Below are 24,872 nucleotides of genomic sequence, written 5' to 3'. Positions count from 1 at the left end.
ATGTTTTAAAACACTTCTTCATTAAAGACTCAGAGAAGAGAAACACACAGAACTTCTTGCTAGCAAGGGCAGTCTCCAGACAGAGAGACTCGCGCTAAGAAACTGCCCCTGTCTTTATTTTATACTTCAGTGTGTGTGTGTGTGTGTGTGTGTGTGTGTGTGTCCTGCTGATCAAAGGGTCATGAAAGCACAAAAGGTACATCCTTGGTCACAAAGAGGGTAGTCTCCCCCACCCTAGATGGTTCACCCTAGATAACACGGTGAGGAAGTCCAGCAGTTAAAACACTTAGACTAGAACAGACGTAGCTACGTTAATCCTACCATAAAACAATAAAACAAGGTACGACCTCTCCCATGCTTCTAGGATGTGGGGGTGAACACCCTAGAATGTTACAGACCTCCTAGGATGAGACATTCTTTCAATATGCCACCAACTATATACTTCTACACACAAGTGATTACATGCAGTATTCTACCATATGCAAACTTCTATCACTAAAAGATTATACTGACTACTAAATACAATTTTCCCTTGACAAATAAGATAGGAAATAAATATTGAAAAATTAAAAAGTGTAAATTTAACTAGGAAGGAATAAAATATAAGAATAAAAAATATAAAATATAAAAAATGAAATAACTGTACAACACAATTTAGAATGAAGGGTAAATTTAACTGGGAAAGAATAAGATAAAATATATAAATTAAAGTTGAAAATAAAATAACTGTACAACAAAATACACAATATAGAACTAAATAAGAATGTATGAAGAAATATAAATAAATAAATAAATATATACACAATAACAGCAGCTGTACAAGTATTAACTGGAAATGAAGAATATAGTGACCAGTGTTGTGCAATCCACATTATGTCTTGTGCAGTGCAAATATGCTTAAAGTGATTTAAGTGATGAAGTGAAAACAATGTCCAGAAAGTCCAGTGTGTGTGTAAGAACCATATGTGTGGGTCAGTACTGTGTGGTGGTGTGATTGAGAGACCGTATCGCCTGCGGGAAGAAGCTCCTCCTCAGTCTCTCTGTGTTGGTCTTCAGGGAGCGGAATCGCTTTCTGACCTCAGCAGAGAGAACAGTCTGTTGTTGGGATGGCTGAGGTCCTTCACGATCTTCCTGGCCTTGGTCCAGCACCGCCTGCTGTAGATTGAGTGCAGGTCAGGGAGCTCGGAGCGGATGGTGCGCTCAGCTGACCACACAACCCTCTGTAGAGCTCGTCTGTCCTGCATGGTGCTGTTCCCGAACCAGGTTAAGATGTTTCCCGCCAGGATGCTCTCTATGGTGCACGAGTAAAAGTTCCTGAGCACCTTGGAGGGCAGTTGGAAGTCTCTCAAGCGTCTGAGGTGGTAGAGACGCTGTCGGGCCTTTTTCACCACGGTGTTGATGTGACAGGACCATGACAGGTCCTGCGTGATGTGAACTCCGAGGTATTTGAAGCTGTCCACTCTCTCCACTGGGCACTCGTTGATGACGGGGGTCTGGTAGTTCCTCTCCTGCTTAGTGCTGAAGTCCACTATCAGCTCCTTTGTCTTACTGACGTTTAGAAGGAGGTTGTTCCTCTGGCACCAGTTCTCCAGATTCCTAATCTCCTTCAGGTAGGCCGTCTCGTTGTTATCAGAGATCAGGCCCACCACGACGGTGTCGTCAGCAAACTTGATGATGGTGGTGGAGCTGGTAGTGGCCACACAGTCATATGTGTACAGAGAGTACAGCAGGGGGCTCAGAACACACCCCTGGGGGGCTCAGAACACACCCCTGGGGGGCTCCAGTGCTGAGAGTGGTGGAGGCTGAGACATGTCCGCCCATCCTTACTGCCTGTGGTCTGCCAGTTAGGAAGTTGGAGATCCACTGACACATAGATGAGCTGAGTCCCAGATGCTCCAGCTTGGTGGTGAGTGTGGAGGGAATTATGGTGTTAAATGCAGAGCTGTAGTCTATGAAGAGCATTTTAACATAATTCCCCCTTCTAGTGTCCAAGTGAGTGAGTGATGTGTGGAGGAGATGAGAGATGGCATCGTCTGTGGAACGATTTGGACGGTAAGTGAACTGTAGTGGGTCCAGTGTGTCTGGTAGTGAAGAAATGATGAAGTCTCTGACCAGGCGTTCAAAGCACTTCATCACTACTGAGGTGAGGGCTACAGGGCGATAGTCATTGAGAGAAGCAGGGTGGGGTTTCTTCGGGACAGGAACAATGATGGACTCTTTGAAGCATGTGGGGATCACCGACTGAGATAAAGAGATGTTGAATATCTCAGTGAACACAGGAGCTAGCTGGTATGCGCAGTCTCTTAGAATACGACCTGGGATGCCGTCTGGTCCTGCTGCTTTCCTGGTGTTCACTCTCTTGAAGGCTCTCCTTACTTCATGCTCGGAGATGACGAGCACGTTTCCGGTGCTGGCAGTATCTTCCTGTCTGCAGCTGTTAGCGCCGCTAGTACTAGCATTGTTGGAGTCCTTAGCTGCAGCCTCGAAGCGAGCATAGAAAGTGTTCAGCTCGTCTGCCAGAGTCACGGCCGCGTTCGTCATACCGGTTGTTGGTGCTTTATAGTCCGTTATTGTCCTTAGTCCCCGCCACAGGCTCCTAGAGTCACTCTGTTGGAGTTGTGACTCTAGTTTCCTCCCGTAGCGCTGCTTCGCTTCTTTCACCGCCCTCCACAAACATCCTCCACTGCAACCACTGAACATCCGAGGTATGGACATCGAGGCTGTGGACAGCTACAGGTACCTTGGTGTTCATCTGAACAACAAACTGGACTGGACTCATAACTCAGATGCCCTCTACAGGAAAGGGCAGAGCAGGCTGTACCTGCTGGGGAGACTCAGGTTGTTTGGAGTGGAGGGCCCACTCCTGAAGACCTATGACTCTGTGGTGGCCTCAGCCATCTTCTATGGTGTGGTCTGCTGGGGCGGCAGCATCTCTGCTGGGGACAGGAAGAGACTGAACAGGCTGATCAGAAGGGCCAGCTCTGTTCTGGGATGCCCTCTGGACCCAGTGGAGGTGGTGAGTGACAGCTGGTGGTTAAGCTGTCATCCCTGTTGGACAACATCTCCCACCCCATGCAAGAGACTGTGACAGCACTGAGCAGCTCCTTCAGTGGGAGACTGTGGCACCCACGGTGTGGGACGGAGAGATTTCGCAGGTCTTTCCTCCCCACTGCTGTCAGACTCCACAACAAAGACTTTTGCAGCTGATCAACAAACCCACACATGTGCAATAGACTGCTATATGTGCAATTCTTCTGATGAAGTTGTATTTTTGTATTGTCCTACTCCGTTGTATATAGTATTTGTATTTCTATTTTATTCTATTGTATATAGTATTTTATTCTATTGTATTTTATTGCATTCCAGTGTTTTCTAATTTCTGCTACATAACTTTGCACTTTTGCTGTAACAAAACAAATTCCCCACCTGTGGGACTAATAAAGGTCATCTTATCTTAAGTCCTTTCCCACTGGGTTCACCCAAAAACAGCTATACTAGTTTTGTTTTAATTACAACATGCTGAGGTCGCCTGCTGACATCAGTTTTCATGGATCATTTGTGTTGATATCAATATGGAAATCTAGTGTTGTATATAAATCTTTGTGAAGTCATAATGTTGCACTGAAAAAAATGTTTTAAAGCAGGGATGTACCCCAAGGACTAACACATTGTTGTGAAGTTGAGAGATGACTCAGTATAAACTAAAGCGTTTACTTAATCGCTGATTACATGCTAACCTGTGTATTTTATTATCTGTACACATATGACAGGAGCACATTGGCTGAAATCTTTGGTTCCTATAAGCTGTAAAAACACAGATTTTAAAAAAAAGAAATAAGGCGTGCTGTTCAGCTCTCTCAGTGTCCTTTCATATGATATTACTCAGTGTGGTTTCTTGGAACTTTTTTCAAGGTGAACTTTGAAACAATGGTCAAATGCTTAGCCAACCTAATGAAAAATGAAATCAGCTGCAGCTCTTACCATGTCTGCCATGTGAAAATAATTACTGCAGACACCAGACTGCTAGCAAACAGAGCAGATTACATCCTGCATCCATTCAGGGAGAAAATGAAGAGTCATTTAAATCGTGTGGGGTTTTTTGTACGTGTGAATCCTGAATGTGCTCATCGATGTCAGATGGCACACTGATGAGGCACGAGCATCAGACAGGTCTGAGATTTATCCTCCATGCTTTCAGACTCTGCCAACGGCATTAAGGTGCAAACTTTCTGAGAAAAACCTACTAACATCAAAGTTAAAGAAAAACCAAAGAAAATAAGAATAAACTGAAATAAGAAAACAGGAACCTGTAATCACTGATTTGGTTCATGCAGATAGAAACATCCAATTCGGACATTTCAGTTCTGGTCCAATAAACACACAGAGGGTGATAAACTTAAGAAACAACAGATTTATTAAACATAATGAAGAGCAGAGGAGACACCCTGCCTCACTCCTGACAGTCACTAAAATCTCAGAAACACTGACGTTTATGTTTTATTACAACAACACCTGTTTCTGCTTCTTATTAAAGGCTCATTCCAGTTTATTTCAGCCTGCTGCACCTCCCACGCCGAGGGGAAATCAGCCGCTCAGAGGTGACATGAGGAAGGTAAAGCTGGTCCCAGCACCACACTGAAGGGGGTGATCAGGATTGACTTCTCATTCATCCTCATTTTTCTTCCATGAAACTCTTTGACATGAAATTCTGTTTGCATCTACATGATACAGGGAAATGCTCACTGATTTGAAGCAGGTATAATGAAAAATAAGACCAAGAGTAGATCCTTGAGGAACATCACAGAGCTCAGGAGCTGCACTGAGGCCTAGTTTGTGATGAAGGTTTTTTTTTTTTATGAACTGTCAGTGATGCAAAGAATAGGTCCCCTTTAAAATATACTATATACAATCCTCAACCACAAACCTGCGTTACATTTACAAAAAATAAATAAAATTAAGAAATACTGCACGCATCAGAACTTCAGACGTGTCTGAAAATGCTGAAATAAAGCTGACGTTATGAGCAGCCACAACATTAAAGCCTCTGCAAAACACCGAACATCTCACTGGGATCCAACGGGTCCTGGTGTTCAGGTGGACGTTTCTGACACGGTCCACTCGCCCAAGCATCACAGTAAGCCAAGCATGGCACGCCCCTGGTGGCAGCAGTTTCCCACAACAACATCAAACTGCTCAGCAGCAGCTAAGAGAACAAAGAGCCTAAACTGGGTTTAAGGAGGTTAAAGCAGAACGAAGAGGAGCCACCGCCTGTGAAGAAGCTTCAGAGTAGGAACAGCAGGTTTTAATTTTGTGGCTCACCCACTTTTTTTGGGTCGAGAGCAGAAAAAAAAAAAGTTTGGCATTCAATGGTCGGTGTGGCACTGTGAGTGTACATGGTTATGGAAAACGGGTTCACCGCACGCTCTGAGACATGTGTAGAGGCGTAAGCATCTCCTCAAAGATGGCACCCTTCACGTTGGAGCCCCGCAGGTTCGCCTCCTGAAGGTCGCAGCCGGACAGGTCGCAGTTCTGCAGGAACAAGAGAGAAAATGAACCTGAAAGCATCACGGACAGCCCGTGCATTTCTGGAGCTCATTGAAGTTTTTATGCATTTGTGTCTCCTCCACCTCCTGAAGATTTCTTAAGTTGAATAAATGGAGCCAATTAAATTATATTAGTCATGCTTCTCTCCAGGTACTCCGGCTTCCTCCCACAGTCCAACGGTGTGCAGTTAGTGGGGTTAGGTTAACTGTAGAGCTGGGCGATAGAACGATGATATGTATTGCAAAATAACTTTTTCTCGATAGAAAAATTAAACTATTGCGATAGACCTCACCGCTCGTCCTCTTAACAAAAAAAAAAAAAAAAAAAAAAAAAAAAAAAAAAAAGGAAGAACAGCCAATCCAAATAAACTAGCGCAGAGCCAAACCAATCACAGCCGCAGCGTCACATCAGGTGACTTGTTATGTACAGCACAAGTGCCAAGCCGCACATGTGTATTTGTTTGGGAAGCAGCCAGCCGCCGTGCCGCCCGGGTAACTGAGGAAATGAGTGTGCCGACTAGAGAAAAATCAACCGAGAGCGTGACCGAAGGTTACCGAAGAGAAAACATGATGGTTCCAAGGCCGGAGAGATTGTCGAACGGAAGAGCCATAGAAGTTCCGTAGTGTGAAGGTATTTCGGCTATTTCAAGTCTGACAAAAAAAAAAAACAGTAGCGTGCACTGTAAATTGTGCCGAAAGCAAGTCTGGAAATACAATAAACCAGTGCATGCTCAATCTCTGACTGGAAGCGCTAATTCGTCATTCGGCTTTTGTCAGACTAAAGTAACTGTTAAAACTGTTTGAAAAGCTAAGCTATACAACAAGGAGAGATTGAGAATTTCCTTTTAGTTCTCAGTTTATTTGATATTGACAAAAGTTAGTCAGTTTTGTCTGTTCTTCTGTAAAACAAACTAAGATTTATTTTTAGAATTAATATTTTGTTTCTAAGTGGAATTGACAATTTAGTCTGTTTCGTTTGTTCTATTTTGAAACTTAAACGCTTTAGCGGCTGCCTTTTGTGTAGTTTGCAATATTTGCCTTTATTTATCTGAAAAAGTCTCATGTTCCTTAAGTACATCTACCCTGTTGAACTTATTATGGGAAATGAATATTTAAATCAAAACAATACTCGTGAGCAACGGTACATTTAAATCTTACAAATATAGTTATTTGGCTTATATCGTGATAGATATCGTTATCGCCTGAAATGAAAAAAACATATCGTGATATGAAAAAACCTTATATCGCCCAGCTCTATTTAACTGGTGATTATAAATTGCCCATAGATGTGAATGGTTGTCTGTCTCTGTGTTAGACTGGCAACCTGTCCAGGGCATACCCCGCCTCTCTCTCCAAGACAGCTGGGATAGGCTGCCCCCCGTAACCCTCAGTGGGATCATTAGAAGAGAATGGAAGTGATCATGTCTGACTGAAGCTGCGTCATCAGCTTTTTAATGTTACAGGTCAGATTAAATCACATCTTTAGCATTTGGACCGAGCACGAGTCCATGGCTCAGTCAGTCTTCCCGCACAGAAAATACATCTGATTCAGCGTGGCACAGGCACTTGCACAGTGTGATGTGTTTAGGAAGCGAGACATTTATCAAGCTCATCAATGTGAACAGGACACACAGGTCAGATCTGTTTTGAACTCCAGCCTCACGTGTGAGTGTGCGTGTGCATGTCTGTACGGACCTCGAGGTCAGTCCCAGCCAGAGTCGCCCCCCGCAGGTTACAGTTCTTCAATTTGGCATTCTTTAGCGTGGCGACTCTCAGGTTGATGCCCGTCATCTGACTTCCCTCCATGTCCACACCCTTCAGGTTGGCCCCTGACCCAACACACACACAAAAATATAAATCTCTCTCTCTCTCTCCACGACAACCAGTGTCTGTGCGTTTATCTATAGATGGTTTGTGATTGGCTGCTTCACCCTCCAGGTTGGCCTTGACTCCTGCAGGATCCTCAAAGTTGCAGCCTCGCAACGACGCTCCTTCAGCGTTGGTGCACAGCATCTTCACGCCCTGCAGGTTGGCGCCCTGCACACACACACACACACACACACACACACACACACACACACACACACACACACACACACACACACACGATTCTGACAGAGGAATCAAAGCCAGATACAGCAGACACCTGTCCCACCTGCCGATCTGAACCCAGAAGAGTGATCAGAAACAAGTGTCAAAGTGCTGCAGGTCATTCAGACTGTGACAGATGATCACCCAGGTGCTCAGACACCAGGTTGAATCATCAGATTGTGAAAATTAAACTGATCTGGGTTCAGTTTCTAACAGAGCTGTGGAGATCTCCTGGGCTGTTGAAACTTTGAGGGCTCAGAGTTATTGTACACGACAATTAGGTGATGGTGGGCGGCGACTCACGTCAAGGCAGGCCGCGGACAGGTCGGCTCGCTCCAGGTTGGCCCCGCTCAGGTTAGCGTGGGTCAGGTTGGCTCCTCTCAGGTTGGCCATCTTAAAGTTAATGTAACGCAAATCCAGACGAGAAAGGTCGGCACCGGTGAAGTTCAGACCCTGAAACAAAACCCACAGAGCGCCCACTGTTACTCAAGTTACCTGTGGTGTCTTCAAATGCCTGACCAAGCCAAGATAATCTGAGCACAGGTGATCACGCCCCCTCACCTGTCAGGTAGCTGCTGTGGGTAACCAGCAGGTAGGGAGTGTTAACTCGACCAAACACAGAATGGCCGATTCACAGAGGAACTGTTTGGTTCCCAGGGGTTAATCTCAGCTAATGCTGTTGTTACCATGACAACCAGGTACACAGACACACAGTGCTCACCTGACAGCGCAGCTCGGACTTTGTGGTCGTGGCCAACAGGAACCTGATGAACTCTTTCCGGGTCAAAGGTGAGTGATCGTCAGGAGGCTGAGAGGACTGAACACAAAATACCAATCACAGCAGAGTACGCGCACGCGCACACACGCACGCACGCACGCACGCACGCACACCCACCTTTATAAGGGCCTCCAGCTGTTCGGCAAGCTGCTCGATCCCAAAGAAGCGGGCTTCCTCCAGCACACCTGCACAGGTAAGAACACTGTTAGCAGGCTGTGTCTATGGGCTGAACGGGCGCTGTGAATTTATGTGGCGTACCGAGGGGGTTGATCCCCTCGTTGATGATGAGCTGTCCGTGCCGCAGGTAGTTCAGGATGGGCTCGAAGTAGTCCGGGCTGCGGTCGATCAGGTATGCGCCCTGGCGGTCACGCTTGTTCGCCCACACGTCTGAAACGTGCGCATGATTAAAGCACGCTGCACATGCACCACTTCCTGCTGAAGTGAAGCTGTGCTCACCTTTCTCTCTGAACATGTGGGCCAGCATACTCTCCGGCTCCTTACTGACTAACGTGCTCCTGAGCAAGCAAACACACACAAGATACAGATTAACAATGACCTTTAACCCTCCACGTCAGGGAGGTTCAGCTTCACAGAAACAAAATCATGAAATTTGTAATAAAGCTCAGGACAAGCTGATCAGCAGCCTCTGATCACCATCAGCAGCCTTCAGGTGAGTGACAGAATAATCTGGATATTCTGCATCGCTGTGGAACAACAGCGGCCCCAGCATGTCACTCTGCACATTACAGCACCTCCAACTCCACTTTTAAAGATTTTGACTTTGACAGCTGAGCGTCATTAAAGACTGATTATTAAGGTCATCACGAAAACAAAAACAGCCGATTTAAATCAGTGTAAAACCTGCCGTGACGACGGTTATGCTTACCGCGTCGTCGTAAAGCAGCGTCCACCGACGTTGAGAGTCAGCCAATCAGTGTGAGTCTGATCCTTATCAGGGCCTCTGGGGTCATCCTGAGGATCTGGACAGGTGAGCGCACAAGTAGCATTAGTGCAATAAACATGAGTCCAATCAGCTCTTTTACCAGCAGACACCAACAGGAAGTCTGCACAAAAGGTGGGTGGGGCTTATGTGTCAGATTAGGGACATCATTTGGATGTCAGAGTAGAAAAGAAAAAAAAACAACAACAAACAAACAAAAAAAAAAACCCCAAAACAAAACAAATCAAATCAAATCACTTTTATTGTCACATCACATGTGCAGGCACACTGGCACAGCACATGCGAGTGAAATTCTTGTGTGCGAGCCCCACAAGCAACAGAGATGTGCAAACACAACAACACAAACGAGCAAAATACAAGAATGGCCAACCTGAAACTAATAAATATATGTACAATATATAATAGTGTATGCATTTCTGGATGTGTATACTAAATATTTTCCTACGTGTGTGTGTGTGTGTGTGTGTGTGTGTGTGTATACACATTTTTACAAATTAAATAGTAAAAAAAAAAAAAAAAAAAATATATAATAATAATAATAATAATAATAATAATAATAATAATAATAAAATATATAAAATATACAGAGTTGAATATGTGCAAAACAAGTGGCATTTATATACAGTGTGGAGTGCATAATGTTGAAGTTCCAGTAGTGAAGCTGAGGTGTCTATGACGTGTTCAGCAGTCTGATGGCCTGATGGAAGAAGCTGTCTCTCAGTCTGCTGGTACGGGACCGGATGCTGCAGAACCTCCTTCCTGATGGAAGCAGTCTGAACAGTTTATGGCTGGGGTGACTGGAGTCCTTGATGATCCTCCCCGCTTTCCTCAGGCAGCGCTTCCTGTAGATGTCTTGGAGGGAGGGAAGCTCACCTCCAATTATCCGTTCAGAGCACCGCACTACTCGCTGGAGAGCTTTGCAGTTGTAGGCGGTGCTGTTGCCATACCAGGTGGTGATGCATCCAGTGAGGATGCTCTCAATGGCACAGTGATAGAAGGTCCTGAGGATGCGGGGGCTCATGCCGAATCTTTTCAGTCTCCTGAGAAAGAAGAGGCGCTGCTGCGCCTTCTTCACTGTTTTGTTTGTGTGTACAAGTTCAGAGCATGTGCAGGAACTTCTGCACACTCTGAGCTCAGAGTCAAAAACACCCCAGCAGCACACCTCTGACCCCTGGGCTGCAGGTCATCACACTCACCTTCAAATGAGTCTCCCTCAGAAACGTAGAGCACATCATCGTCTCTGCACACACAAACATAGGAAACAGTGATGGTCGGGCTGTCTCAAAACAAACAAACAAACACACAAAAAAGGCAGGCATATACTTGCATATTAAATAAACATAGAAAAATAAGGTATAAATAAACAAAAGTGTGGAATCATTAAAATGATCTAAAATTAAAAAGGGATTATATCTATGTGCCCGGTTTTTATTGTCACTTGCGTCACTTTTTGCCCTCCACAGGAACATTTCACCGCTCACAGGTGGAAACACCTTGAACGCCTCTGCAGTTCCGTGGATTCACTGTTACACCTGCACAGGCCCCTCACCTGATCAGCGCGATGTCGTCGATGAGACCGCCGTTCCCGTTGTACACATTGGAGGCTCGAATGCCCAGCTTGGAGCCGGCCACACACAGCAGGTCCTCCAGCGATCCGTACACGGCCACCACCTGCGCGCTCGCGGACAAAACGCACCGTTACCGCTTCCGCCCGCCGAGAGATCCGGGGGCGTGCTGGAGCGGGAACAGGCCATTTTTGTCCCCGCCAGCACACAGACTCCCGCCTCACGGTTATAGCTTACCTTCCCGTTCGTGCACGTGCCGTTAACGAACAGCGTGACTCTCCTCATAGCGAACAGCTTCAGTCGAACCGGCCGCTCCCGCCCGGGAAAGGAGCTCCTTCGGCCACAGCAACAAGCGCTCTCCCTTTCCTCTTCCACAATCCGCTCAGACACCCAGCGAGCCAATCAGCGGGCCAGACTGGAGACCGACAGCCAATCAGTGAACAGGGGGCGGGGCCCGTGAGTTTCTTTACGGAAACTCACGGATTGAGGGACAATTAAAGTATATTTTATCTTAAAGATTTAAAAAAAAAAAAAAAAAAAAAAAAAAAGTATCCAACTAACAAATTAAAAGTAACAGAATTTATATTTAGAATCAATATTTAGAATCAAATAGAAAAAAGTGAAGCAAATAACTGAACACGAAAAATAAAACAAAGTTAGAAATGTATCAAATGATTAAAATAAAAGCAATGCAGACCTACACAATTTAAAAGTGAAAGCAGAAGCAACACCCCTCAGACACTTCGCTGATACTGGTTTGAACTTCTAAGTTTAATTCTTCAGCATGCTGCTGGAAACTGGTTGACTTTGACATTACATCATTATGACATAGTCATACAGCTGCTGCATGTGTCAGCTGCCTCCATGCCAACAGTAAAAATGTGACTGGAGGCCACCTGAGTGCAGCTTACTCCCCATCATGTTTGAGATCTGAGCTCAGTGAAATCAGAAGATGGGTCACTGAGGCCATAGAGGGATGGCGTTGTCAGCCACAACCCTCAGGTAGGCTGCGAGCCCCCTCCCCCCCGAACACAGTGCTTTCAAGTGTCACGTTAAAGTTTTGAAAGGGTCAATTTGAAGCACACAAGCTCTTTAGAGTTGCATGTGATGTAATATTACTGAGTGGAGGTTTTCATTATACCTGTATAAATAATAATAAATCAAAGGCTGTGAATAAAGATGACAGACATCCCTGATTTAAAGAAAAAGCTTTATTAAAAATAATCCATATGGAGCTGCTGACAGACTGCAATCAGAGCAATCAGCTAGTTAAAATACACCAGAAACACCATAGTCCAGTTACAGTCTAGTTCTGACCCACTGGGTTCCATAACGGTGTGAGCAGTTCAGCTTGAGGTCGTATTGCAGATCATTTGACCAGTGTGAGGCAAGACGCAGTATCAGTGTTCACACTGTCTGGTAAAGACAGTTTAAACTCCTCCAGGATTTAGTTAAAAACAATTCTGCACCATCATCTCCGCCTCTAATTGCCGCTGCCATCCCTGTGGCGCTCTGCTCTCTGAACGTCACCATAGTTGAGGATGCGCCTGCCGGCATGCATGATGAACAGCTGCTTTGTGAAGTACACCTTCAGCACACCTTTGAGCAGCACGTAAGCACTGCCACCCTGTGGAGCAGACACCAGTAAACCAGTTAGTACCACCGGCTTCTTAGCCAACCAATAATCTCAAAGCGTGTTACAGAGCACATCATTCTCCAATCAGAGGTCAGAGTACATTCACCAGCAAAGCGCGCTGCAGGTGAGAGGTCACAGACGGGAACAGTAGCTGCCCAGTTAGAACAGCAATGGAGGGAAACATGAGTGCGCCACAAAGCATCCTGGAGGTCAGGAACTGACGCTTCCCTCTGGGCTCATCCACGGGAATGGGGGGCAGGTACTGCTGATTATCTGTGGGGAGGGGCAGACTCACCTTTAAACAACAAGCTCTGACAGAGCAATTCCTCATGATAGCGAGCAGAGTCAAACAGTAACACTGACGTTGCAGCGACAGATGTCTAAACTAGGACAAGAACATCAGCACAGCACCCCCCTCTGACTGCCTGCAGTACTGCACATGCCATTTACAGCAAACCTTGACGGACTTTACAAGGTCATTTGTCCCGTGGCAGCAAATATGGCACAACTTAGAATTCAGTTTTATTTATAACCAGTGAATAACAAGGAAATTTTATACCATAAAGAATATAAATTCATGAGTTAATCAGCACACCTGAAAGAATATAAAAGGTCTTAAAACATTTAACTTTAAGTGAAACTGCTCATGCATCTGCACTGCGACATATTCCGGGTGTGCATGTACCTGACGGCAGCTTTGGTTCGTAGCAGCATTTCTGCCACAGCTTCAAGACGCAGTCATTCCAGCGGACGGTCTTCCCAAGAATGAGCAGTACAGGGATGGCGGGCAGGCCGGAGAGCAGGAGCACAGGCCTTGCTCCCCGTATAGCCATCATACCATTTGCCCGTCCCATAACCTGCAGAACACGAGGTGTTGAGGACTCTGCCAATGTGATGCCCTTACAAGACGTTCCCTCTGTGTACCTGCACGACAGTCACAGCGCCGTAGCTCAGAGCTGTCCAGTACGCCGTCCCAACCAGCAACCCAAGGGTCCCATATGGACCGATGGCTGTCAACGTTCTGTCCACCACTCGCAGAAAGTCCACCAGTGGGCCTGAGGAGACACAACCCAGGATCAACGTTAACCCACTACGCATTCTCCACTGACAGGACACACCACCCTTCCTACACCTGTTAAACACCATGTGTTCAGTTTCTCCCTTTGCCTGAAGGGGTAGTAGAGAGCTCCACCACACCTCTGAGGACCTATGATATGACCCTGAATAAGTTGACACTCACCCATCTGTGGGAAGATGACAGAGTACGCCACCTCACACAGCTGACATCTGATTGGCTGCTGGCTCACTCTCAGTCTAGTGTCCAGCCAGTACTGCAAGCAGGTCAGGTGCACCCACTTAGTGCTTCCTCTGCACCTGCAGGGACTCAGCCACTCAGCACCGGGGTCATCCTGCTCTGTGGCAAAACACACCCAGCAGTGCCTGAAATGAGACATGAATGAACCTCAGCTTCAAGTTCGCTCATGAAACAGTTAAAAGGTGTTAAAACACACAAGGCCTCACTGCAGCTGCACGACTTGTACACAAGACGGCAGTATAGCCCCTGAATTACCCAGAGTCACCACACACATGAAAGAGTTCAGCCTGAAAATGAGCCGAGCAGCAGAACAAAAATAAAATTAGAAAAAGTTAAAATTTTACAAAAATGTCTTCATAACAATTCTCAAGGAAAACAAAATGTATTAAAATTTAGAATTACAATCAGCATCTTAATTGCAACAACTGAAAGAAAGTTACTGGAACATCTGCATACACAAAAAAGTGAAAGAGTTATTTTAACTTCTTTCAGCTTTGTGGAATTAAAGTTCATTCTGAGGATAAATCTTACTTCTCAGATGGCTGCAGAGCCATGATGTTACCAGGCATAGTCTGAACCACAGCAGGCTGCTCCACTCAGTCTGGAGTTAAAGGTGACATCGTTAAACAGATAAGGGAAATTAAAAAAAAAGTTTAAAGAAAAAGCTGCGACTGTCAAAAGATTTAAACTTAGGCATCATTTTAATGACGCAGGAGAGAAACAGACAATGCTACAGAAATACTCAAGAAAACTGCTAACATGCATTTAACCTACATCTTAATTGTAATCGGTTGGAGTAAACTTCTTTAAACTGCAAGGGGGGAGGCAATAACACAAACCTTTAACACTTCCAAAGAAACCATCAGAGAAGCAGCACAGAGTGAAAACACGCTCTAATCAAAAACTGATGATCAGGCAAACTCCAAAAACACGGCAGTGTCAGGGCGTGACACGTTTGCAAATAATCAGAGTTCAAAACCCACACCTGCGTCTAAAAACAGACCACCATGTCCATCCATCTATATTAAACGTGCCAGCGTGAGGTGGTAGCGAGTACATTAGAAAATGAAATACAATGAAACTTAAAAAAAAAAAAAGTACCGACACGGAGAATGCGTTTTGTTTATTTGGACACGGAGAAAGTACGTTCAAATTAAATGTCTGATGTTTAAAAAAGTGACAGCGGGTGAGATAAAAGCGCAAAGCCCCTTAGCCTCGGACTGCGGCTAAGCTAATGGTAGGATGTGGGTCAACGAGTGCCCAGATTTCTGACAGGGATCCGAACCACCAACCCCGAGGTCCGTCAGAACCTCACACCTATGCTCAATCACATCTCCACTGTCTGTGAGCACTCATCCAGCCAGCAGCATCACGCCTCCTCCTCCCCACTCTCCAAAACTCGTTTGAAAGCCGTTTACAGAATTCAACCTTCACTTTGTAAAAAGAGCTCTGGCGGGAAGTTACGACTATATCACACCGGAAGCAGCCTTCACACTTTTGTTTCATTAAACCTGTACTCTCTAGGAACATAAACACACTTAAGAGTTTTTATTAGTGATGGCCCGCTTGAAGCTGACGCTCCGGAGCGTGTGTCGAAAAAAAACAACACACTGGTTCAGAAGCACTGTGTCGAGGCTTGCTTCGTTTGGCAAAAGTCACGTGACCAGTGACGTCCGAAGCTTCATTACGCACGTAACTGCTTCGGTACCTGATTCAAACAGATATAAGGAAGTGAATCATCCACGGGATTCGTGGAGTGTGTTGATGGTGACAGATAGCGACGAGGTGATCATTCCACTGACAGATATGGAGCCAGCGAGGAAGAGAGGACGTTCTGGCGTGTGGGAATATTTTGAGTTGATTTTGCTCAATTCATTTTATCTGCCGAAGTGAAAAACTTGAAATGTCCAAAATCATGTTTTCATAATGTAAATATCATTACAGCATATGACTTTAGGAACACTTCCATGTGAATTAAAGCTAATGAAGACTACAAAAATGTATTTGACACTATACGTACATTACATTGCTACACAGTTTAGAAAATCATTTTGTTTATTGTTTTTAGGTGATAGTCTGCAGGACCCAGGAATACCTGCATATCTACCAGCTTGCAGTGTGGTTCCTGCACTCCACAGCCTCTTCTGTTCCATGCAAGTGGATTTTCTCCAGGGCAGGAGAAACTATTTCTAAGAAAAGAAACACTCAGCCAGCGCACAGTAACACTAATCCTCTTTTTAAATGTAAATAACAAAAGGGCTACCTTACATAGATCATGTTTTTACTTTGCAAGTTCTTGATTAGGGGTGGGTTTTGATTATCGCTTTTCTGATTACAATCCATGCTAAATTGAATAAAGTGATATTGATTCATTAAAATCCCGTGTCGATTTGTAAATTAACGTTATTATGCCTGAAACGCCAGCATCTCAGGTTAAACCTCACAACATGTCGTCAAACACCATACAGCTAAAACAGTAACTGGGAGCAGGTTTACGGATTCTGCATACAAACGTAAACACAGAGCGCGGACCCGACGCGTCAGAGTCAGATTTTGGTGTGTCGTTGGGTCCGCGCTGTTTGCCTCTTTTTTTCCGCTGGCTTCTGCAGCTGCAGGTTTCATAACTCTCTGTTTACATCTCTAATTAAGTCTCACATGTGTCAGCTTTCTTTTAATAGATACGAAATTATGGATATATACTGTTAAATGATCAGAATTGTAATATTTCTGACTGAGGCAAAACTTTCCAGATTCCAATCAAATTGAATCGGATCCTGTATCGAATCAAAATGATTCTACAAATCAGTGACGATGCAGCCGTACTCAGCTCCCTAAGCATTTTCCCTTTCCAGTTCACAATCAATCCCACCCCTAGGTCAAAAATATGTATAGGAATTGGCCTAATCTAATATTTTGTATGAACCTGTCCAGCTGTCCAGTGATTAAACGACAAGTAGATGGAGGCAGGACTTCACAGCAGGGGCATACTCCATAATGTGCTGTGCATTCTCATATGTATATTATATATATTGCTCACTTATTGTATTTAACAACATCAAGGAGTTATGAGCAAAGAAAGGCCACACCATAGTGCATGTTTAAATAGGGAAAGTTTATTGATCAAAATGTATTACGCAGATACGCATTACATTTTTTTCAGCCCCCAATCGAGAAAACAAAACCAATTACATGTTCAAAGCAACGGAACGGTGGCCCAATATCAGAGAGAACTCCACTCTTGAGTGAGCACTGATAATTGAGCAGTCCGTTTTATTTTGCAGATTCAAGCTGCTCTTCAAAATTTTCACCACCAGATGTCACCGGAGAGGACTGTGTTGAAAAGCTTCGAGTAATGAACCGTTTTTCAATACAAGCTTCAGTGCTTCGGAAAGCTTCATTTGGCCATCACTAGTTTTTATAATTTAGCTAACAGCACATTAGCTACTAACCTACATATCGCGCTGGCACAATACAGCACTTCTACAAAGCTTACCTGTTAAAACAGCGCGTGCCACTGCCGTAAAACCTCCACTCACCTGAGAAATGCATACCGCTCGAGCCCAGTGTCAGCTGTGTTTTTATCATTCCCCAGGCCCCGTGGACCCGCCCACTTTGGCTTTTTTCTAGCTTTCTGATTGGCTGGATCCCGTGACACTGGTAATGCCTTGAGGGTACCCGGAAAACGTATTTAAAGCTGCATTTGTCGACTTTTAGTGCAACTACTGGACTTTTTTTTTTTTATTACGAGCAACATGAAGTGTTTATCTTTTATGTTGTCACTTTCGGTGAATATATTGTCATCCTTTTTACCGACTAATAAAATGTAAATGTAGATTAAATAAAATAATTTTTAGCTGATATTATCGTTAGAAAACACTGCTAAAAACCTCTGTGTAGTAAAGCGCTTTAATTGCATTATTTGTTAAATGTGATAGTTAACTGTGATCTGCCAGCAGACCAGCAGAAACGCTGCCACTCGTTGACAGCGTATAGACATGCTGATTGGCTCTCCGTGATGCCAGTCAGGATCTCTGGAGCTTGATTGGCTGTCTGCACCGTGAGCCCGCCTCGGTGCTGTGGTTGTTGTGGACGGGGCGGCAGCAGCGGCAGAGGAGCGTCGACAGGCGTAGAGCGGAGCTGCTAACCGGCGCTGATTTTTACATGATTAAAACACTAAACGGGCACGAAGACTCACGCGGATCGATAGAAACACACCTGAAGCGCACGTGCGGTCATGGAGTCCTATGACATTTTAGCTAACCAACCGGTGGTGATTGATAATGTAAGTATGATGATGTCATTCATCCACACCCAGCCCGAGGCCGCGGGCTAACCGTTAGCCTGCCGCTATTGTGTCGGAGCTAATAGGTCGGTGCTCACCTTTCCTGGAGGTGCAGCGGGGTTCCTCTTTCCTCTATGTTCCCTCTATGACGCTGCCAGCTCGCCTCCTCTGGCCGGCTCACTTCTGCAGCTGTTAGCCGCTAGCCGGATCCGCTGCTAGCTCCGGGCAGCAGCAGGTTAGTGGAGCCGGATCCGGGGCGTGTTAGCTGTCCGTAGTGCTGTAGCGGCATCAGCTCACTCCTCCACCCGGCTCTGCTGCTAAATAACCAGCAGACAGGTTGCGGGAGTCACCCCGAAGCCCCACATGTAGTACAGCAGACGGCTGCTAGCATGTTAGCATGGCCGTGACACTGTCAATAACCGAGAGGAGCTTCATCATCACATAGAGCTAACCTTAATTCCGTCAATGAAAGTTAAAACCTGACTATATTTTTTTTATTTCTCAGTGACGTGCCCTGTGACGTGCAGCTCTCAGCTGGAGCTGTGTCTGATTTAAACGTAATGAATCCAGTGTATGTTCCACTCATGCCTCTTCACCCGCTCAGGCCATCAGTCTGAGCAAAGATGTTTCAGCTCCTGTCTCTTTAAGCCTATTGTTTTCTCATTGGATGATCTCAAGAAGCCAGCTGAGGCGCTCTGAGCGTTGTCTACAAAGACTGCCTGACCTGTGAGCAGGAGTCTCAGTTTAGTGTGTTTCAGGTTCAGAGACTGAAGGTTTCTCATCTTGGGCTGATTCTGTGAATTTAGGGAGGACCCCCTCCTGGGGTCATGAAAGGAGGAGCCTCACAGACCTGCAGGTTGTACAAAGAGAGCAAGTTTACAGTCACTTACTCAGACTCACTCGAAATTGGCATATTTTGTCTACAAGAAGCGGAAAGGTGGCAACCAGGAAGGCAATGCTTTGGCAGCTGTTGTATTTCAAACCAAAACCAAAGGTGGGGTGCCTAAACTCCACCGGGTGTGAGATTAATGGTGGGACGAGCTCCACCCCAAGGCTTCCACCTGCAGGGATTATTTGCGATCTAAAAGTTAAAATAAGGTTTCATGTGCATGTGTGGGTGTGAGAGTGCGCTGATGAAGAGTTCAGAAACACAAATCAATAGGTCAAAGATCAAGCCTCAAACAGTAATCACAGTGAAGCTGATAGTTGGTGCGTCTAATGAACAGTTTTCAGTTCAGTTTATTTCAGCGTTGGTACGTTTCACAGATTTTACTTGGTTGTCTTTACTCAGGTTTTACTTCACTGAGAAGGTTTTGGTATCGAGCTTTAGACCGCTGAGCTTCTCTGAGTTCTTTGTGAGACATGGTTTCAGATCTTTGGGATAATTAAGCTGCCGTTGTCGGGGTTTGGCGTCTGGCACTCCTTCCTGTTCGCTCACTCACAGCAGGAACTGAAGCTTTGTGCAGCAGAAACAACTTTTTTTTACTCGGAGGACAAAGTGTCTGTTGAAGCAGAGGAGCTGGGACTGCTTCCAGCCTCGGGCGGCATCTCATGACCTCTCAGCTTCTTTAACCCTGTGATGCTCAAACGTCATCTTTCTTTTCCTTGCAGGGGTCGGGGGTCATCAAGGCCGGCTTTGCGGGAGACCAGATCCCCAAGTACTGCTTCCCCAACTAGTAAGTTAACGGAGACTCCATGATCTCTGTTGCTGTTTAACCAAGCCTGCAGCTCACTCTCTCAGTGCTCTGTGTGTTTCATGTGCAGCGTCGGGCGTCCGAAGCATGTGCGCGTGATGGCGGGAGCCCTGGAGGGAGACCTCTTCATCGGGCCCAAGGCCGAGGTACCGCTGCTCCTCCTCACTGCTGATTAAACTACATCCCTGCTGACACTCACTGCCCTCATATGATGCTGTTATTATTATTATTATTATTATTATTATCATTATCATCATCATCATCATTGTAATTATTATTATCATAATTATCATTTTTATTATCATTATTGTTGATGTTGTTGTTATTGTGTGGAGCTTCGATGGGCCACACCTTCATCACAAACGCTCCTTTAAAGTCGACTCTTTATTGTTCCTGCTGAGGTCGGTGCAGAGGCAATCAAACCTGAGCTTGCAGACCTTGGTGAGGCAGTGTCATCTTTACCGAAAGGCGTTTAATGTGTGAGAGCACGTAAATGTCATGTATTTAGTAACCTTATGATGGCGATTGAAGGTGATGAAGGATGTGATGTGTGGCCATGCTTGAGCTGCTCATCTCTAGCAGCTTCAGGAGGTCCAGCAGCTCTGCTCTCACTGGAGGAGGAACAGGAAGTTATTGCCCTGCAGGATCAATAAAGTTTCTTGTTTTGAATACAGGGTTTGTTTGTTTTTTTGGTTGTGTGTTTATTTTTTGTTTTGTTTTTTTTGTTTTGTTTTTTCCAGATAATTGTCACATGACCTTCTCACAGCATCTGCAGCTCTCTTTTTTCCATCAGATCAAAGCATGTGACTGTATCACATTTTCAGGGAATAATAAACTCTCCCCCTCCTCCTCCCGTCAGGAGCACAGGGGCCTGCTGTCGGTGCGGTACCCGATGGAGCATGGCATCGTGACCGACTGGAATGACATGGAGCGGATCTGGCAGTACGTTTACTCCAAGGAGCAGCTGCAGACATTCTCCGAGGAGGTGAGCTCCTCTCCGGCTCTCTCACTTCCACACACGAGCTTGTCGCGACACCGCTAACCCTGTGTTTTTTTTTTTTTGTTTTTTTTTTAACCTTTCCCAGCATCCTGTGCTGCTCACAGAGGCTCCTCTGAACCCGAGCAAGAACAGGGAGAAGGCGGCTGAAGTGTTCTTCGAGACTTTCAACGTGCCGGCACTCTTCATCTCCATGCAGGCCGTGCTCAGTCTGTAAGAACTCACTTCCTGTTTGTGTCCTCCTGTTGCTGACTCAGCATTGAGCTGAGGGCTGCGTGAACCTCAGCCTCATGTTTGCTCAAGAAACAGTTAAAGGTGTTAAACACACATGAGGGCTCACTGAAGACTCTCTGCAGTTGCATGGCTCCCACACAAGGTGGCAGTATAGGCCCTAAATTACCCTGAGTCACTGCAAGCTCTCTCTCTCACACACACACACACACACACACACACACACACACACACACACACACACACACACACACACACACACACACACAGGGTTCTGTTCTGATTGTAGGTGTGTGTTCCTCATTTAAGGGGAGGACCCTGACCGCCATCTGTGACGGCTCACTGAGTCTTTGTGTGCTTTGAACCAATCAGATGTGACTTTGGGTCACATTATGATCTGAGCCCCTCTGTGATGGAAGGCCTTCACACACTGGGCAAGTAAAATCAGCATGAGTGTTTCTGTTCTTAAAGCAGCTGTCGAACTTCACAGAATGAATGTGTGACACTCAGAAGCTTGGAACATGCTCGATGTTTCAGAGTTTTGACCAAACGGATCGCTGCATTTGGCAACAAGTACGCTTGTAGCTCAAAGTGTACACTGGTACTGAATCTATGCTACATCAAAACCGTAAATAATCCATTTTGACGTTACAACTAGCTGCTGCTGCCTCCTCAGGTGTTGTCTCAACTCTGCCAAGGAGCTCAAACTGCCCACTGTCATGAAACATGGCCAAAGCTTCGACCCTGGATCACAACAGGAAATCCTCCTGCTGCTGCCTGCATATAAACCAGAATCTGGTTCTTCCCTTTCTTGTTCAGAAATGCCAGTACCAGCTCATCATTGCTTCATGTCCACTCCATTTTTTTTTTGTTTGTTTGTTTGATTTTTTTCACGGTGCGCATTGTGAGATCAAATTTTCGTCAAAAATGTTCAGATCTGAAAAACGTGCCAACCCCGGAACAGAGTCTGTGCAGGATGCAGACGGTCGATTATTAAACACGTGAAGCCTGAATTTAACATGTTGCTGGGCTGAGAAACGTCCTGATGTTAACATGACTGGATCTGATGGGGTTTTGATGGTTATCCTGTTGTGTCTGTGTGTTGATGACATTTTAATTGTCTCTCTAAGTTAGAGAAAAGTGCGTGTGATGCATGTTGCGTCGTCTGCGCGTCTGTTCACCAGACAGAATCAGAGCAGGCTAGAAGGCGTTTGCTGAGTCTCTATCATAACCGTGATGGCCTCTGTTTTCCTACAGGTACGCCACAGGCCGCACCACCGGCGTAGTGCTGGACTCGGGCGACGGCGTGACCCACGTGGTGCCCATATACGAAGGCTTCGCCATCCCACACTCTATCATGCGTGTGGACATCGCTGGGAGAGATGTGTCGCGGTACCTGCGACTGCTGCTGCGTAAGGAAGGATACAACTTCAACACGTCGGCCGAGTTTGAGGTCGTTCGCACCATTAAAGAGGTGAGGCGGTGGCGGCGCTGAAATGTGAGTCAGGTGTTATGAGCGTTTCTAATATTCTCATGTCCCTGCAGAGAGCCTGCTACCTCTCCCTGAACCCTCAGAAGGACGAGACCTTAGAGACCGAGAAGGCTCAGTACGTCCTCCCTGACGGAAGCACTTTAAATGTAAGTCCTGTTCCTACTGATTGGTCGTTCCTGTGTAGCGTTCCTCCCCATTCCCCTGACATGTGATCTCGCCGTTTTCAGATCGGCCCCGCCAGGTTCCGCGCCCCGGAGCTGCTGTTCAGACCCGACCTGATCGGAGACGAGAGCTCAGGCATCCACGAAGTCCTGGCCTACGCCATCCAGAAGTCCGACATGGACCTGCGGCGCACGCTCTTCTCCACCATCGTACTGTGTGGCGGCTCCACGCTCATCAAAGGTCAGTGCATGCACTGCAGTCCGTAAAACTTCCTGTTCGCAGCGGCGAGTAACACGGTACTGTCCTCACTCAGGCTTCGGCGAACGGTTACTGACTGAAGTGAAGAAGCTCGCACCCAAAGACGTAAAGATCAAGGTAAGCTCTGACTGGGACACACCCACAGTAACCTCTGACCTCCTTCTCCTGCTCACTGAAGTACTCGCAGCACAGGGGCATCCCGAGCCTGTTTCTCATGAAAATGCTCGGGAGGAGGAGGAGAGCAGAGATGAATACATTTAAAAGAAATATATTTATGTATTCACAAAGAAAATAAAATGCTTTGTAAACCGTGAAGAAGTCTTGGAGAGGAGGACTCGGTGAGGAGATGTCATTTAGGAGGTGTGAGTGAGGAGGTCTCAGCAGGAGGTGTCAGTGACCTCTGGTTTCTCTTTGGCAGATCTCGGCCCCCCAGGAGAGGCTGTACTCCACGTGGATTGGGTAAGTCTTTGATTCACTCGTGTGTCACTGTGTGTCTTTGTGGCTATCCCCTCTGATTGGTCCTTCCTCTGACCTCACTTCTTGATGCAGTGGCTCCATCTTAGCGTCGTTGGACACCTTTAAGAAGATGTGGGTGTCGAAGCGGGAATATGAAGAAGACAGAGCACGTGCCATCCACAGGAAGACCTTCTAGGCCAATAGCCCCTCAGAACTGTCCTCATTGCTCCCCCCCCCACCATCAAACGCTAGAGGCTCCCTGACATCAGTGGGTCCCTCCTCCCCCTCCTCCTACCTACATCCACCTGCTTCTAACCCACCGTTGACCTCCTGCTCCTCAACCTGCACACACACACCTTTATGTGTGCTCGTCTCCATATTTACCTCCTCTGACCCCCTCCCCTCCATGTTCTTCCTGCTGTCAGGTGGTGGTGACAGCACGCTCTGAACGTGACACGCACACCCACACACGCACCCACACACACATGCACACACACTCGCACACAAACACACACTTGCATGTGCACACACAGACGTGTGCGCACACACACACAGGGCTGTGGGGCGTGCTGGAGGTTGCGGGTGGAGCTGTGGATGCTCTGAGCTCCACACTGAAGCCTGTGAGGCATGATGACATCATAAACCTGAATGTTTTGTTTGCTGATGTTCAGATTTGATTTCATGTCTGTTTGTAGCTTCTCTGACATGAAGCTCTGTGCTATTAAACTGTATTATAGATCTGATCTGCACATGTATTCTGTCAGCACGGTTCATTTATCGTCGCCGCTCATGATCTTCTTTACCAATGAAATGTTTTTTAGGTGAACATGGCATCACGAGTTTGTGTGGAGGAAAATGTTCAGCAATGTCTTTATGTCGGCTTTTTGTCCGAGCTGACAGATTAAAACAAAATTTGGGAAAAGCTTCACTCAGTTTTCTTTTTCTTTGCTTTAGAATTTATTTTATCATGAAATATTTAATTACAAAGTCGTCATCATGGTAATTTATTATAAATTAATTTTTCATGAAATATTTCATCATAAAATTATCGTAAATTAATTTACCTCCAAGTAATCTATTAATTCATCAAATTCATTATCATAGTCATTTGTCTATGTGTAATCTATGATAACACAATCACAAAGGGTTTAATCATAAATTAAATCAAAAAATAAAGTCATTATAGTAATTAAAGTAAATTAAAGTAAGCCACGATCAGGTCTTCATTAAGTGATTTATTACAAAGTAATTCATCATGAATAATTATTAATAATAATAAATAAATGTAAAAGATTTTAAATCAAAGTAGTTCATCATAAAGTATGTTGATCGGTTTTTATTACCGCTAATCATTTTAAAGCTCAGTTTTTAAAACCTTACGATGTAACTACAGCTCAGTCCATGCAGCAGT

The 24,872-nt window shown here is 45.6% G+C and overlaps 3 protein-coding genes across 6 annotated transcripts; 1 reads left to right on the top strand and 2 right to left on the bottom strand.

Moving 5' to 3' along the window:
* Positions 1 to 4,396: 4,396 nt before the first annotated feature.
* Positions 4,397 to 11,325, bottom strand: LOC308392831 (BTB/POZ domain-containing protein KCTD9-like). 2 transcript variants are annotated; one of them, XM_080876099.1, is made up of 12 exons: positions 11,176 to 11,325; positions 10,923 to 11,044; positions 10,570 to 10,613; positions 9,299 to 9,392; positions 8,869 to 8,927; positions 8,671 to 8,799; positions 8,530 to 8,597; positions 8,356 to 8,451; positions 7,938 to 8,087; positions 7,475 to 7,580; positions 7,239 to 7,372; positions 4,397 to 5,529 (listed from the first exon to the last, which is right to left on the bottom strand). In XM_080876099.1, the coding sequence occupies exons 1-12, from the start codon at positions 11,221 to 11,223 to the stop codon at positions 5,413 to 5,415; spliced, it is 1,167 nt and encodes a 388-aa protein (XP_080732225.1). In that variant the 5' UTR covers positions 11,224 to 11,325; the 3' UTR covers positions 4,397 to 5,412. The 2 variants fall into 2 exon arrangements, with proteins under 2 accessions (XP_080732225.1, XP_080732224.1); XM_080876098.1 differs by having other exon boundaries at positions 8,671 to 8,927.
* A 796-nt stretch (positions 11,326 to 12,121) lies between these two features.
* LOC308386894 (E3 ubiquitin-protein ligase MARCHF5-like) lies at positions 12,122 to 17,436 on the bottom strand. Of its 3 annotated transcripts, XM_080866714.1 has the most exons (8): positions 15,985 to 16,582; positions 14,729 to 15,597; positions 14,421 to 14,490; positions 13,815 to 14,014; positions 13,499 to 13,629; positions 13,260 to 13,431; positions 12,681 to 12,847; positions 12,122 to 12,565 (listed from the first exon to the last, which is right to left on the bottom strand). In XM_080866714.1, exons 3-8 carry the CDS (start codon positions 14,456 to 14,458, stop codon positions 12,422 to 12,424), a joined length of 852 nt encoding a protein of 283 aa, XP_080722840.1. In that variant the 5' UTR covers positions 14,459 to 14,490; positions 14,729 to 15,597; positions 15,985 to 16,582; the 3' UTR covers positions 12,122 to 12,421. The 3 variants fall into 3 exon arrangements, with proteins under 3 accessions (XP_080722840.1, XP_080722842.1, XP_080722841.1); XM_080866716.1 differs by lacking the exons at positions 14,729 to 15,597; positions 15,985 to 16,582 and adding an exon at positions 17,383 to 17,436; XM_080866715.1 differs by having other exon boundaries at positions 14,664 to 16,584.
* A 542-nt stretch (positions 17,437 to 17,978) lies between these two features.
* actr1b (actin related protein 1B) lies at positions 17,979 to 24,383 on the top strand. Its single transcript, XM_080866705.1, has 11 exons — positions 17,979 to 18,171; positions 19,783 to 19,847; positions 19,936 to 20,011; positions 20,725 to 20,850; positions 20,951 to 21,075; positions 22,351 to 22,567; positions 22,639 to 22,731; positions 22,813 to 22,987; positions 23,061 to 23,122; positions 23,424 to 23,464; positions 23,555 to 24,383. Exons 1-11 carry the CDS (start codon positions 18,124 to 18,126, stop codon positions 23,655 to 23,657), a joined length of 1,131 nt encoding a protein of 376 aa, XP_080722831.1. The 5' UTR covers positions 17,979 to 18,123; the 3' UTR covers positions 23,658 to 24,383.
* The last annotated feature ends 489 nt before the right edge of the window (positions 24,384 to 24,872 follow it).

Source organism: Rhamphochromis sp. 'chilingali' (genome assembly GCF_963969265.1).
Source record: "Rhamphochromis sp. 'chilingali' genome assembly, chromosome: 2".
NCBI lineage: Eukaryota > Metazoa > Chordata > Actinopteri > Cichliformes > Cichlidae > Rhamphochromis > Rhamphochromis sp. 'chilingali'.
The sequence above is the reverse complement of the archived record's forward strand: the minus strand, read 5'-3'. Positions and strand labels throughout refer to the sequence as shown.